Source organism: Symphalangus syndactylus, chromosome 9 (assembly GCF_028878055.3).
Source record: "Symphalangus syndactylus isolate Jambi chromosome 9, NHGRI_mSymSyn1-v2.1_pri, whole genome shotgun sequence".
NCBI lineage: Eukaryota > Metazoa > Chordata > Mammalia > Primates > Hylobatidae > Symphalangus > Symphalangus syndactylus.
Genome location: NC_072431.2, coordinates 29,283,150 through 29,299,711, shown reverse-complemented (window position 1 = coordinate 29,299,711; position 16,562 = coordinate 29,283,150). Strand labels below are relative to the sequence as shown.

General features: G+C 37.5%; 1 protein-coding gene across 10 annotated transcripts in view; it reads right to left on the bottom strand.

Annotated features, from left to right (window-relative positions):
• Nucleotides 1-16,562, bottom strand: part of STXBP6 (syntaxin binding protein 6) — a 241,133-nt gene that overhangs the window by 156,604 nt on the left and 67,967 nt on the right. For 9 of the 10 annotated variants that reach the window (XM_055291624.2, XM_055291627.2, XM_055291628.2 and 6 more), the window contains one exon: nucleotides 7,383-7,568. The exons of the other annotated variant lie outside the window; for it this stretch is intronic. In XM_055291624.2, the coding sequence (XP_055147599.1) occupies nucleotides 7,383-7,536 (154 nt within the window). In that variant the 5' untranslated portion in view covers nucleotides 7,537-7,568. Of the gene's footprint in view, nucleotides 1-7,382; nucleotides 7,569-16,562 lie in introns of those variants that run through there. 10 annotated transcript variants of the gene reach the window in all.

Below are 16,562 nucleotides of genomic sequence, written 5' to 3'. Positions count from 1 at the left end.
TAGCATGTGGAAAGGGTACAGAATATATCTGAATTCAATAAATACAACAACTACTATTATTATTACCATTACTAATCCCAAAGCAGGCTGATGCCACCCTGACTGTATGAGCACTGAAGAATGTGATGGGTGCATGGCAGGTGCTGCCCTGCAGGTCATTTAAAATTATACCTGGTGGCCAAACCTACTGAACTAGAAAATGTTTCAGAGGAAAACCCTCTCCTTTTCACTTCCTGTAACCAATAGCTATTGTTTTACAAATGCTTTAATCAAATGTTTCTGTGCACATATCCTAGAAGAGCCAAATGCTCAATAAATGGTATAACAAAGGATACTGCATATTTATAAAATTAAAAAGGATGTAAGAAAACTCACAATCAAGGCACTGAAAATAACTTTGTTTTTTATTGCCTTGTCTTCTAGAGTTAAAGTTTTATAGCTGGATACACACACCAAATCTCTATAATAAAGAGATAAAAGGCTTACCCTGACATATATTCCAATGTAGTAAAGTCTATTAATCAATAACCTCAGAAATGAAATAGAATGACACTGTGGAGGCCAAAAGTGTTCCACGTCTCTATCAGTTGTGAAGAGTCAGAAAGGAATCTACTATTTAAAACATGGTCCTTTCCATCACACCCCTCCCCAGTGAATTAGAAGAAATGAGGCGCTGTGGCAGTTGCACATGGCCATGGGTCAGGGACCAGGTGGATGTCTGACTCTGCCACTTCCAAAATGGTGACCCTGGGAGATCATGACCTCTGATGAACACTGTTCCTTGATCTGTGAAATGAGGAACAAACCACCCAATAAATAGGGACGCTGCAGGGATTAACTGGAATTAAATAATATAATATGCATAAGATGAATACTTTTTATTTTTATATAATTTTTAAAATTTTCTTAATTTCAGTAATATTCACTATTTATACAATAAAGAATATATATATATATATTTAAAATTATTGCGGTTGATTTGCACTTCCTCTTTCACTGCTAACACCTTTGTGTGCCTCTGACTTCAGTATGAATTTCTTCATTTTTCCTGGATAAAAACTCTTGAAAAGTCAATTTACCACTGCTGAATAAACCATTTCTATCAAGGTCAAATTTCATCTGTCTTGTCTCTTCCCTCTCTTCTAATATTTATAGACTTTGAGATGAGAGCCGGTCTGAATTAGAAAGTAGATAAAAAGAGTTTCTCTCCTATGCCAGATCACTGACAATTAAATTTGGTTACCCTAATTCCAGTAACAACCCGTAAAGAATTTTCTCAAACCCTCATAAATGTTTAAGTGTTGATATTAACTACCTGGATTCTTCTCTACATGACATGCATGAAATAAGAATGCAATTTGGTATAAAACTTCCATGGGGGTTCAGATCCCTGGAATCTCAGAACCCAAATAAACCTGAATCTAACTACTCTGAATTTTTCAACTGAATAAACTAAAGCCCCCAAAAATCAGATGTTTGACCATGGCCAGACAACAAGAAAGAAATTAAAGAAGTTTTTAATAAAATTGAGTACCAAAAATATATCATTATATCAGATAATCCAATAAGACAACCCAGAGTATACCTCCCGAAAACAGTAAAACTTCTCAACCTTAGCTTCAGAAGTTCTTGCACAACACTTTCAAAATACAGATTAGCTTCCCCATCAGCCCCCCATGCTGCATTAGAACCAGGCCATCTGTACTTTGAGAAATTCTAGAGGGTATTATAAGGAACACCTAGGGCTGCCAATCACTGAGATAAAGGGCAGTATTGGCAGGTTCTATGCTCCTAATATATGTCATTACCTTCCATGGGTATCTATTTACATAAATTATTTCATCAAAAAGCATTCAGAACTTTTTCCTAAAGAAAATTTTGCTCTCCCTACAAATCTAAAACCATTTTGAAAAGATTAAGATTTTCTGTTTCAACAAAACATGTAGAAGAATGTACTAATCACAAAAATTAAAGCTCCCACATGCTTCTTCTCTGGGGATGAGTAGCAGCCAAGGGAAGATTTTTACCCATTTATGGATATAAAGGGTGGCATCATATATCACACACACATAATTAGAACAGGATCCAGAAAATAGATTTTAAACATGAAATTACAGAATGTTTGGTAGGTAACTGATGTCTAATAACAAACTGATTTTAACTTAGCATGTTTCTAGTTTGGCTTTATAGACCCATATTACCATGGACAGCTAACTACAGAAATTGTTGTGGGTAGGGCTTGCTTTACACTTTGAATATGTTAACAGTTCTAAGTTATAAATAAAGTCTACACTATAATCAGGTACATAGTAAACAAAAATCTCAAATACATTTTCCATTAAGCATCTGTTGTCTCTATCGAGCAATGTGCCAGGTGCTATAAGGAATTTATCATATTAGCTCCAGTCTTTGAGCAACCTAATCCACATGAGTGAGCAAGAATGAAAAGATAGCACAAAATAAAGATTTTGTATGTAGACAGACCATACAGATGCAAGCACAAGTTTAGATGATACATAGCTGCTTCTATCAGTGTTCAAAAAGGCCACTGGAATAACCTCTCATGCCTATAAAGGAGAGGATTAGTTTCCACCCACCTTAGGAGGTGCACAGAGATAATGAGGTTAATATTTCCCACTAGTGACTCCGTAAAAGTGTTTTTAAAGTAATCAACTTCGGCCGGGTGCGGTGGCTCACGCCTGTAATCCTAGCACTTTGGGAGGCTGAGGTGGGCGGATGGCCTGAGGTCAGGAGCTCCAGACCAGCTTGGCCAACATGGTAAAACGCCGTCTCTACTAAAAATACAAAATTAGTTGGGTGCAGTGGTGTGCGCCTGTAATCCCAGTTACTCAGGAGGCTGAGGCAGGAGAACTGCTTGAACCCAGGAGGTGGAGGATGCAGTGAGCTGAGATCGCGCCACTGCACTCCAGCCTGGGCAACAGAACGAGACTCCGTCTCAAAAAAAAAAAAAAAAAAATCAATTTAACTGAAATATATTTACATATAATAAAATACAACCACTTTAAGTGTGCAGCCTGATGAGCCGCCAAAAATGTATACACCTACGTAATCAACACCACAATCAACAAACAGAACACCTAGCGTCACTGCAAAAAATTGCCTCCGGCCCCTTCTCAGTCAATCCTGCCACTACATCTTACTTTTGTCTGTTCTAGAATGTCATATAAATAGAATCACATAGTATATTGATGCTTCTGTTTTTTTTTTTTTCACACAACATAATGCTTTTGAGATTCATCCATGTTGCTACATATATTGGTAGTTCATTTCTTTTTACTGCAAGGTAGTATTCCACTGCAAAAATGTAAAATAATTTGTTTATGCATTTAATATGTAGATGGATATTTGAGTTATTTCTGGGTTTTGGTTATTATGAATGAGACGGTTAGGAATACTTGTGTACGTATTTTTTTATTTTTTCTCTTGAGTGTATGGTGGACGTATGTTTTTATTTTTTCTCTTGAGTATATGCCTAGGAATGGGGTGCATGTTTGACTTTATAAAAAAACTGCCAAGTTGTTTACTAAAGCAGTCATATCATTTTTACATTCCCATCAGCAAAGTATGAGAGCTCAAATTGCTTCACATGTTAACACTTGGTATTGTCAGTATTTTTAATTTTAGTCATTGCTGAAAAGAAAAAGCAGAAACCAATGCTTTAAGAATGTTAATCACAGAGGCATCTCAGTACATAAGCACTTGTATATATCATTCAAGAAGTCAATCAATCCATGATTCCAGTGAGAAACACTCAAATCCTATCCCAAGACACCATAATGAACTGGAGAGATTATTTTTCTCCTTATAGAATTAAACCTAAATAACCCAAGAAAGATCATCTTATTTATCCCACTCCAGCACCTTTTTTGGATACCTCCAGGGGATATTTAAACCGCTCTGAAAATAATAAGTCTTATGATCACAGACCTCTAACTCTGATCATAAACTGTACTAGATATTGGGAAAAAATTCACACAAAGAAAAGTTAGTAAAAGACATTGGATATATATGAAACACCCACGTCTAGATGCATATTTTGGCAAGCTTTTAAAGTAGTGATACTTCTCCCTTTTTTAAAATTTAATGCTTCATGCTGTTTCAAGAATGGTTAAAAATTATTTGCAGACATTGTCCTAATTTGGACAAAGTTTGCCAGTTCAAAATGAATAGCTGGTTTTCATCAACCAAACCACAATAGTTGAAGGGCCTGGCCTCCCAGAAGGCGTAGGCAGCTCACACCAATAGCAGGAAGAAGATTTTCATTTCGGGGCTCAGCTTTCACTTCACAGACTCCTATGAGAGCTGAGCTACAAAGAGGTCATCCCTAGACTGAATAGGAGAATAGGAGAAATTCAAAATCCTACTTAGTTTTTTAATGAACCTGCCATTCCCTCTGCCTGGAATGCCCTCTCGCCCACACAATCCTCTTTTCAAAACCAGTGAAGCCCTACTTTTCTCGAAACTCTTGGTTCTCCAAACCAGGCCAAATTCTCTGCATACATGCTTTCATATCATTGTATTTTTTTAAATCTTTCACAGTTTATAACTATGTTTATTTTAGTGATGGATTAATGTCTATTCCTACTTGCCCACCAAATTAGGTAAGCTGCATAAATTCTATTCATAGCAGTACCCACGGAACATAGAATGCTTGGCACAGAAAAGTTCTTAATAAATATCTGACTAATTAATTGCTAATTAAAACATTACCTTATCAGGGATGTAACTGATATGCCTCTAAGCTTCACACAAGTTAAAAAATAAAGGTGGCAGCTTCTTTGTCACTTACAAGAAAAACCAAACTGCAAAAATCTTGGGTGTCAAAGTTGCCTGCCCTTCTCCTGCCCCCATTTCCACTATACTGTCTGCTTAAATGTCAGATCTACTTTATCAATCTATCCTCTCAAGATTCAAAACCATGGAAAGACTGAAGAACTAAAGATTTTCCTCCATTAGAATGCAACAAAAAAGCAGTTCTCATAGTTTTGAACTTTCAACCTGAGGGTCTTGGTAATTTGTAAAGGAAATACAGTTATTCTATAAGTCCCAGGTCATTATCTTCTATGGCAGGGGAAATGAAATGGTTATGCTATTTCACTGAGATGAGGTTGTTAAGAGTCCCTGTATCACTCTTGCAGGCTTCATGATCAGAATTAGGCAGACAACAGCATATGCCTAAAATGCAAACAACTGTTCTTCAATTATACATAGGTACTAGGCAAAATTCGAGTGACTTCTAGACTGTCTACCTTTCTTTCAACTACTCATCTATAAGAAATCTCAATGAAATATTGAGAAAATAGAGCTTAACAAAATTAGAATCACTAGGTGTCTATACTAGTCTGATGTTCAGCTCAGCTCAAATGCAAATCAATCTTTATTTAAGTGTACTCTATTCATTGTTTGTGTAAGCAGAACTCTGGAATCTAAATTTAAGAATATGAAAATATTTTTAAGACCTGGGCTGGGTGTGGTAGCTCATGCCTGTAATCCCAGCACTTTTGGAGGCCAAGGGGAAATGACTGTTTGAAGACCAGCCTGGGCAACATAACAAGACCCCATTGCTACAAAAACTACAAAAATGGTGGTTTATCCCTGTAATCCCAGCACTTTGGGAGGCCTAAGTAGGAAGATTGCTTGAGCCCAGGAGTTCGAGACCAGCATAGGCAACAGAGTGTGAACTCATCTTTACAAAAAAATACAAAAATCAGCTGGGCACGGTGTTGTGTGCCTGCAGTCCCAGCTCTCAGGAGGCTGAGGCAGGAGGATCGATTGAATCCAAGGAGGTCAAGGCTACAGTGAGTCATGGTTGTGCTACTGCACTCCAGCCTGGGCAACAGAGTGAGACCCTGTCTCAAAACAAAACAAAACACACTTGAATTTCATTAATAAAATTCTAGGAAAGTATTAGGTGAGGCCACTTCTTTCTTCCACTTAGTCACTAGATATTAGCTGAGGCCCTAGAATATGCTCGGCATGGCTTAGTGCACTAAAGAAACACAAATGTCTTCTAACAATAACCAAATTTTTTTATTAACCTAATCCTTATTTGGAATAAACAGAAACCAATGTTTCAAGGTCAATTCTCTCACACTCATTTAAATAAAAGCTTTCTTCTTTTTTCTGAGACAGAGTCTCACTCTGTCACCCAGGCTGGAGTGCAGTGGTGTGATCTCGGCTCACTGCAACCTCTGCCTCCTGGGTTCAAGCAATTCTCCCGTCTCAGCCTCCTGAGTAGCTCGGATTACAGGTGAGTGCCATCATGCCTGGCTAATTTTTTTATTTTTAATAGAGACAGGGTTTCGCTGTGTTGGCCAGGCTGGTCTTGAACTCCTGACCTCAGATGATCCTCCTGCCTCGGCCTCCCGAAGTGCTGAGCATTATAGGCGTGAGCCACCGCGCCTGGCCCTTTGAAAAATAATTCTTACCAAAGTGCTATGTTCTTAATTCATTTTAATCTAAGACACAGTCTTAGAAATTTACATGTTCTTTCTGGTAAAAAGTTACTTTTACCCTAAAATAAATTCTGATAAATGATCAAAGGTTTAATTTTTTAAAAAGCTAGAAATGGGTCCAAAAACATAAAGTTTTATTCCCAAAACTACAATTGAAGGAAATTTTTTAAAAAGATAAACTAAAGTAAGCTTAAATCTTCCATCACTCCATACAAGAAATATTATCAGAAATATCACAAATGCTCCAGGTGTTTAAATTAGCATCACCAATAACTCCATGAAAAATTTATCCAAATTTTATCTCAAAAATCTTAATACGAATCCATTGTAAATCCCACAGATCTCCTACAATCACAAACAGAAAGAGAAAGAAAAAAAAAAAGATTCAAAGCTTAATAAAACAGATGCTTCTTCCTGACAAGGCAATGGCTGTCAGGCAAAGCAACGACTTGTGAAGTGAATCGACCTCCTCACATTCCATAAGGTGCCAATATTTATCTTAAGACAAGTGATTACTGATTATTGGCAACTGTCTAGAAAAAGCCAATGAAAGTCAGGCTCTGAGTAATGACAATTATCCAGATACTAGGAACTGTTCTAAAACGAGAATTCCAGAGGATAGCCCATTCTCTGTCAGTGTCCCCGTGAAGGCAAGTATGGACAAACAAGTCTGCGAAACATTTTACGAAAGCTCTTAGTGAACTGGAAAATACATTCGAATTGAACTTCACTACCTTTCCAATACGCGGCAACCTCAGAAACAGAGGAAGACCAGAGAAACAGGGAAAAGGAGCAAGAGAGTGCAGACACCTACAAAACCTGCGAATGTAACCTCCTGGATACCTCAGAATGAACTGTTTTAAAATAGAAGTTATTTTAATAATATTAATATCTGGTTCTCATTACCTGACAGGCAGATATAAGTTAAATATTCGCCTTGACCTCCAGTTGCCAAGAAAGGAATCTTTTTCTTTGTCCTCCTCTTGACTTGGACAGCTCCCAGCATCCTTTCATCAAGAGGTGCAAAAATTTCCTTGCTGATAGCAGATTTGGCACTCATTGTAGAAGAAGTGAGGACAGCACGCAGTGAATCTTTTAAAGAAGCAAAAGAAAGGAAAGTTGGAATTGACAACATTGTAAGGGCTCGTACAATAATCAGCAGCAAGTGAATTTGCAGGTGAAGTAATTTTCAATTTGCAGTTTAATCTTATACTTGCTTGAAATGTATTATAGAAACATTAAAAGCAAGGTATTCGTATTTGTAATAACTACGAAAAAATACAAACAAAAAGGGGGTACTTTACTTCCCAAAAATGTCAAACACAATATGAGATGAGTAGTACAAACTGGGATCTGGAAGGTTTGTTAATTACTACCCCAACTGCACCTCCCTCTAACTGGCAAGCAGTACCCACTCTATTCCTGTTCTGTAAGGAACATATCTCACACTTCCAGATGACAAGTCTTTCCACTGTCCAACAGTCCTTAGAGTCAAGAAATTCTTTATGCCCCTTCAAAATCTCCTTTAATGTAAATCCATTTCCCTAATTCCATTCATAATGGAAATAATTATATCATCTTCTACACAATAACTATACATGCAACAGACGACCATTAAATTAATACCCTTCTTCTGCCTTTGATCACGCTAAGTAATGAGTTCTTATTTATTAGCTTCTTCCAATGGGTCCTAGTTTGCCGTGCTCCTCTGCATCTAGTTACCATGCTCTGTACCCTTGACAAACACTCCACCTTTTCCTTCAGCCAAAATGGATACAAAATTCTAAAAACATATCTGACTAATGCTAAGTATTTTGGAAATGTTACCCAGCAGCTCCCACATGTTATGCTCCTCTGGTTAACTGGCAGTGGATGCCCAATAATTAAGAAAATAAAGCAGTATGATGCTGACTCACAGTGAGTTCCCCCCAGAACATACACATACATAGCCCCCATGTTATATTTAGTTTTCTAAAAGTTGTACTTCGCCAATGGTCTTAACTCTGCTTTTTTATATCTATTATGTTCAAGGTCAATCTGAAATATTAAGCCTGTCATCCAAAAAGATTCTACAGCAACTTGAGTAAACTTTCTCCATTCCATCATCCTAGTCATAAATAGTCTGTGCCCTAATAATGAATAGATATTTCTTCAGGCAATTCAACAAATCAAAATTAAAGGCACAGAGAGGGCCCATGGGTTGGACATGCAGAGTATCAGAGATCCTGCATATGGATCAACAGCACAGCTATCTACAGTAACACAGCTCAAAGAGTTGATCAGACTGCTGTAAAACTGAGCCAGCTGGTTACAAAAACACCTGCTATGTGCCACTTCTATGATAAGTATTAGAGATACAAGAAATAATTAAGATATGGTCCCAGTTCTCCAGGAATTGACTGCTAACTACATCAGAGGCTTCACTTAAATCCAGATAGTTTATAGTAAAAGATCATGGGATCATCCTTCCCAATGCAAGATTCACAAATGCTACCCACACAACTGTTTACCTGTAACCTGTTCACATCTATAACCTCCTGGTAGGAAAGCGATATATTAAAAAAGAACACCTTTCTAGTTAAAGAAAATTTCTCCTAGTTTTTATTCTGTAATAGAGCAGGTTTTCTTAGTGACACAAGAATACCTATCTATACATACACAAAGAATATGTATCTAGATATCCTAGAAATTATAGATCTAATACCCACATCTACTTGTGCTCTAATCCCAATATTTTATCATCACCACCAGGTTCTTCATGCTGGCCAAGAACAAAATGACAACAGTGAAGGGGGACCTGTTTTTCAAGTGCTGATCACTAACTGATATGCTATGATTTCCTACAAGTTGGTAACAGAATTTCATAATTTACCCCATGACTTTCCTAGGCAAGGTGTTACAATTTATCAGGGACTTTTATTTATTTATTTTTTTTAAAGAAAGAAACACATACTGGTTATTTTCTAGCTCCAAGGCCACTTGCCTCTCACTATTTGTGTACAGGTGAAAAAGAAAGCCAGCAGTAGCACAGTGGCTTCAAACCATTTGATAAGCAACGTAGAAAGCAAGCCAAAGTCCTGAGCTGACTGGGCACTCTTTTTTTTTTTTTTTTTTTTGAGGCAGAGTTTTGCTCTATCACCCAGGCTGGGGTGCAGTGGTGCAATCTTGACTCACTGCAACCTCCGCTTCTCCGGTTCAATCGATTCTACTGCCTCAGCCTCCCCAGTAGCTGTGATTACAGGCGCCTACCACCACGCCCAGCTAATTTTTGTATCTTTAGTAGAGATAGGGTTTCACCATGTTGGCCAGGCTGGTCTTGAACTCCTGATCTCAAGTGATGCACCCGCCTCGGCCTCCCAAAGTGCCAGGATTACAGGCTTGAGCCACTGCGCCTGGTCTCACCAGGTGTTCTCGGACCAGCGCCTTCCCAGCTATCATGGCTTTTGCTTTTTCAACTCAGGTTCACAGTTTTCTAAAACTGTAGTTAAAAGAAAAAGAAAGCTACCATTTTATCATATAAAATCTGTCAGAAAAAGGAAACAAAGATAATGTGGTTTTACCAAGCTTAGGAAATCCTGTTCTTTTCAAAAACTGGTGAGAAATAGAAATGATCTTTTTTTTTTTTTTTTTTTTTTTTTTTTTTTTTTTTTTTTTTTTTTTTTTTTTTTTTTATACTGATAGTCAGTGACCAAGAACAAAAGAGAGAGAGAGAATAGATAAAGCCAGTAACTTCTTCACGGAGCACAAGTTTTAGAATCAAACAAACTCAGGTTCAAATTTTAGCTCCAACACCTAAGACTTGTGTGATTTCTGGGTAAATCTCTTAAAATTACAGACCCTTAGTTTATTAACTACAACATAGAGATGTCTTCACCTACTTCCTGGAACTAAAGAATTAAATGAAACAATACATGCAGAACACTTATTCTGTGGCCTGAATAATTAAAAAATGCTTAAAAATAAAACATTTTTATTAATTCTCCTACTATGATAATGAAAAGATAAAAATCCCTCTGAACTTGTAGAAATTGAGTAAATGCAGCCATCTATACCAAAGGTATTTGTAAAAGTGAAACCCAACTTTATTTACAAATCCTCACCTTTCTCAATCAGTGTGAGACCCTCCACCTACAGATAAACAGTCTCTTATAGGGATGGTTTTGTACTAAGTATCACAAGGATGAGGAATTTATAGGTGTCACTCTTTAGGACACTCACTAGGAGATTATCAGATTCATTCTATGTGAAATTATCAAAAGTTTTTATTTATGGCAATGACACTAACAGGCCAGTGTGGAGCACACATGTATACATGTTTTTAATGTCACCCTGGGAATGGTAATGCACAGCAGATTAGATGGAAAAGAATCAGAAAGTAAAAGGGGTACTGTCATAACTTCATAGCAATAACTTATGAGTATCCCAAATCTGACTGTATGTCTGAATTCAGCATGGAGAGCTTTTAAAAAATGCAGACTCCTGGGTCCTTCCTTTATACCCACCAAATTAGAATCCTGGGATCTGTATTTTAAACAACTCTAACTGGTTCTCATGCAGCCATGCAGTCATTTTGCCACCTAATTTAAATGCTCTGAGCCTGGAGAGGAGCTAAAACCTAGACCAGAAAGGTAGTGATGGGAATGGAAAGGATGAATCATTTCAGGAGAGAATATAGGAAGACAATGCACAGGATTTTTTTTCTCTCCATCTAAGCAGCTTTATCAAGCCTTACGTCTTAGTGTTGGTAAATCAATGTCCATCCCAAGGCTGAGAACCCAATGTAAGAAATTAAGATGAATATAACAGCAGTGGTACACCAATGACCACTAGTTACTCCAACCTATATCACCCCATGGAAGTCTTTTCTTTTCCTGCTTCTACAGGGTATAATTACAAAATTTTTCCATCCAAGAAACCAACCTACAATATGATTTGCAAGTCAAAGCAGCTAGTTCCAATAAGTGTTAGTTACAAAAAACTAATCACAGTTGGTTCTGATCTTCTCACTTTGTGCCATCACATCTATACATACCACTCTTGTTAATGCATGGCTACTGTAGTGTGATGCCTTTCCACTGCCCAAGTAACTAGGAAATAAGACCATCCTTTAGGTTAGGAGTTGCAAACTCAAATGACCTCAGAGATCAGATAGATGAAGCGCATAAGTAAAGGGGAACAGGTGTAAGATGCTTTTGTATTCCAATATCAACATTTTTGGTTTCCAGTAGTGGAACTGGTATTTGTCGTCTGGGCTCAGGAGACCAAGAGGAGTAGTAGGAACTGCAGCAAATTAAAAACCTCCATTGTTAAGGCATTCATTATCATGCAGGTAGTTCTAGGGAAGTATAGTCTACAGCCCTTAAATATTTTTCACGTGAGAAGAAAGAATCTCCTCTGGTAAGGCAACAGTGCCATCTGTTTAGCTTAATACTGTTAGATAGTTGATCTAACTTCATTAACTCCTCTCTTCTGATCCCATGTTTAACATGCAATCCTCTGATCATGTTTTGGCCTTGTGGCTGTGCCACACAAGTATTCTAGACTATGTAACAATTATACTTCTTATTGTAAATGAGTAACCAAGAATTTTAGACATTAGTCTCATAAGCTAGTTAATGTGTCTCAACACTAAGGCAGATGCAGTCAGCATGCTGATAACAAGTTTCAGAGTCTTTGAAGTTAAGAACCAAGATGATGTCACCCTGGAAGACTTTGGGGGGAAAATCAGCTAGTCTTTCCTACTTCAACGGAACTTCAGTTTGGTGAACCCAAATAAGTTAGAAATAAGAGAAGTAAGATTCTCTAAAATTAGACTTCTTTGCATTACCACTTTGTTTTTGAAATTCTACAAATTCAATTTTAACTCCCACCTATAATGTGATGACACTAATCATGCATCCAACTCAGAGGGCCTTTCTGGCTTTAAACCCATATACCTAGCTGTAGACAGAGCATTTCCACTGAGACCTAACCTAGACTCTTCCTTCTCCCTCAACCCTTTCAAATCCCCATAACGAACCAATCACCAAGGCCTGTGGATTTAATATTTCTAGACTAGCTTTTCCTCATTCTCACTTCCTCTGCCTTAGTTTGGGTCTTCACCATCCCCGGCCTGAATAATTTTGATGCTTCCTCTAAAGGACTCCAGTACTGCTCTTATTTTACCACAATCAGCCCTCTACACTGTCCAATGTCATATTCCAAAGGATGAATATGATTCAAGCTTAACTGTACTTAACTGCTTCTTCTCCATGCCTCAGCTATTGACAAAGAAAAACAATAACCTTAACAAGGAAAAAGCCAATGTTGTAAATGTTAAAACCTAAATAGAGAAATGTTAAATTACTTCCCTTAAAAGTCACAATATATACATACTAAATGCTACAAAACAGATGTTATTGTATATCACTAAACCTAGAAATCTAAAAATATTAATTTTGCTCCAAAGTTCAAAAACTTTAACAGGTAGTCAGAAAATATACAAGCTTTTATGCAAAGAAAATCAATTTTATTTTTTCTGATGTCATATATTAAGATCAAGGAGATAATATGAGGCCAATTTAGCCCCTTTAAAAGTATTTAAGAAAGAGTTACTGATTTTTAACAAAATGTTTACTTAGATAATGTTTCTCTTTGATAAGACAGTTCTCAAGTTGAAAGCTTTAGTCTTTCCATGTTATGTAGACATGTGAATAAACAATAAATTAGACAAAAATTTTAGTCCACCAACCAGTTTTTCCATGTAATTCAACTACTACTCTTAACTACTAGTTCTTATAAGTAGATTATAAAAAGGAAGTCAGATATGCTACTAGAATAGACAGGTAACTTTAATCTGGTGATAATATTTGAAGTCTTAAAAGTACAATCACTTCAAGTTCAACCACTCTTTATTGCTACAAACAACAAGGGCTATTGGATGGGCTTGCCATGGTGAGAAACCAGATGGGAATAGCAGACCAAGAACCCGTATTTAAGGCTTCACGAGCTTTACAGAATTAGGGTAAAATCAACAGACATTCAGCAAATCCTCTAACAACATACTTAAAGGAGACAGAAACTTCTAAACATGAAAAATAATAGGGATATGAATAAAAACTAAAAACATTATCTGATCTACTAGAAAAACAGTGGAAGATAGGAAAAAAAATATCTTAAAGTAGAAACTCCAAACAAAGACTGCACAGGAATATCACCTTGGTGCCCAGGTCCTGCTCACAGAGATTCAAGGGATCTGGAGCCAGGGCCTGAAACTTGTTTTCTGAATGACTTCTTCAGTTTATTCTGCTATACAACCAGGTCCAGAGCCACTATCTTTGGGTTTTCCCCCTGTATTTAATGAATTATTTATAAAATAAATAAAAAGACCCCAGAAACAAGTGTACATGGCAAATATTTTGTAAAGCCCTAGCAATGAATCATTGAAGTTTACATAGCACTTCATGATTTACGAAGTATTTCTACATCTAATCCCAAATATGTAATCAAGAGAGCCACTGAATATATCTTCCAAAGTTTGCTTCAAAACTGTAAATTAGAATCTTCAGATATGTATGTGAGTATTTTTTTTTTTTTTTTTTGAGGCAGAGTCTCACTGTTGCCCAGGCTGGGGTGCAGTGGCACCATCTTGGCTCACTGCAACCTCTGTCTCCCAGGTTCAAGCAATTCTCCTGCCTCAGCCTCCTGAGTAGCTGAAATTACAGGTGTATGTCACCATGCCCGGCTAATTTTTGTATTTTAGTAGAGATGGGGTTTCACCATGTTGGCCAGGCTGGTTTCCAACTCCTGACCTCAAGTGATCCACCTGCTTCAGCCTCCCAAAGTGCCGGGATTACAGGTGCATGCCCAGCCCAGATATGTGTTTTTATGAAGGGTAAACTATGTCATTTTTAACACACCCAATTGGTGTAAGGATTATGAGGAAGTGTTATAATTCCTCTCCAACAGAGATTAATATGAGTTGAAACCTTTTGAGCGAGCAACTCTACCATTAGAAAAAATGGTGTGAGCATGCACACACCATATGTGTGTCACAGATGCATGCTTACCTCTGATTCATTTTTAAGAAAAAATCATTATAAGCAACCTAAATACCCATCAATCTTCATTGGTTAAATACAGTATAGCTCATCCACCCAACAGAATATTACTTATCCTTTTAAAATTGTGGCACAGACCTATAGATATTGACTTGGAAAAATTGCCAAGAAACAATGCAGAGTGAAAACAAGGAGGTTATAAAACAGAAAATGAGCTCATGAATTTGCAATTTTATGTGTATATTTACATGCATAAAGAGATGTCTAGAAAATAGTTTGCCAAAACGTTAATATGATTATCTCTGGATTTTGAAACAAGGAAACAGGTCAGAGATTCTGCAGGACGGTCTTTGTACTCCACTAAAATCTCAGTGGAGTGCTCCTTGAACATTGCGGTTTTAAGGCATATTTTTTCCACCAAACCTGGAAGACCTATCAAAATACATTTTATTGAGACCCAATTATAAGTTGGCCATATTCTTTTTTCAACTCCAGTCCAGGCATAGTGTTGAGAACCCCAAAGTAAACTAGCAAACTCCCACCCTCAAAAAGCTGTGAGAAAGGAGAGCAAATACTGTGAATAATTACAAGGCTTGGAAGATAATTTTGTAGGAAGAAAATGGTACCCTTCTTCTGTCCAATTGCAGCTCAGTGCTGGAGCCTTCAACCTGGCGAACAGAACACCAGCTACGCGTTAGCCTGTGCTTGCTCTCTTAGATGAATAACTCTGGAACAATGTAAAAACAACACAACCATACACAACAGCCCTGGTCATACTGTTTAATTCTTTAAGGAAGGAAATGAGGAATGGCTTTTCTGCCATCAGACTGCCAAACACTATGAGACCCGATTGGGTTTCTTTTCCCTGTATATACGAACTCTCCCTGTGTAAGAGACATTATGTTCACAGGATTCTCTGAGCCCATGACTCACGTCTGCTTCAACTATAAACCTAGATTATTTTCATCTCCTCTTTCCTTGTTTATATGTTCAGTATACACATTCTTCTTGTAAGTTTGATATCCAAAGAACAAACCCTGACCATAAGATCTCTGTTTACACAAGTTTATTTACATTGCGGGTGTACTTTTTAACCTTCTTGTCAATTACTACATCCTAATTTTCACAAATAATATGACAAAGCCAAAAAATAATACCACCAACAAAAGCTACATAGGATATGTCATTTGGAGGGTTTATTGAGGTAAGACGAAGATTTCATAAGCATCACTCATTCTAAGGGATTCTATTAATAGGATCTCCACATTCACAAGTTTAAATTCCAAGGACCAGTTAAGCCAGTTCTATAGTATCCATGTACCCTTTCTACAGTAATGGGTAGAAATAAAGAATCACAGTGAAGGCCAGGCTGGAATACACTCATTGGTGTATTATGGATATTGACAAGCTTATCAATCTAAAACATAGAACAAACCTCGAAAAGTGAATTGAACCACATCAAAAGAGGAAGTTAGTAACAGAAAAAAATTAAAAAGAGCTCAACTTTTTGATATTCCCCTATTTTTACTGAGCAATCATGTCATTGTGGTATCCAACTACTAGTCGGCAAACTAAGAAAACAATATGTTGAGGCCGGGCGCAGTGGCTCACGCTTGTAATCCCAGCACTTTGGGAGGCCGAGGCGGGTGGATCACGAGGTCAGGAGATCGAGACCACGGTGAAACCCCGTCTCTACTAAAAATACAAAAAAAAATTAGCCGGGTGTGGTGACGGGCGCCTGTAGTCCCAGCTACTCGGAGAGGCTGAGGCAGGAGAATGGCGTGAACCCAGGAGGCGGAGCTTGCAGTGAGCCGAGATTGCGCCACTGCACTCCAGCCTGGGCGACAGAGTGAGACTCCGTCTCAAAAAAAAGAAAACGATATGTTGACTTGAGAACATCACTTATAGCAGACAGCATTGGAAGTAGCCAAATCTATTCCAACCATGTTCAAATACAGGCAAAAGCCACATAAAGATTGACTTAACATGAAAATAAACATTTTAATTGTCTGCTAGGTTCTGCACTACTTGCTCAATTAGTTCGTTT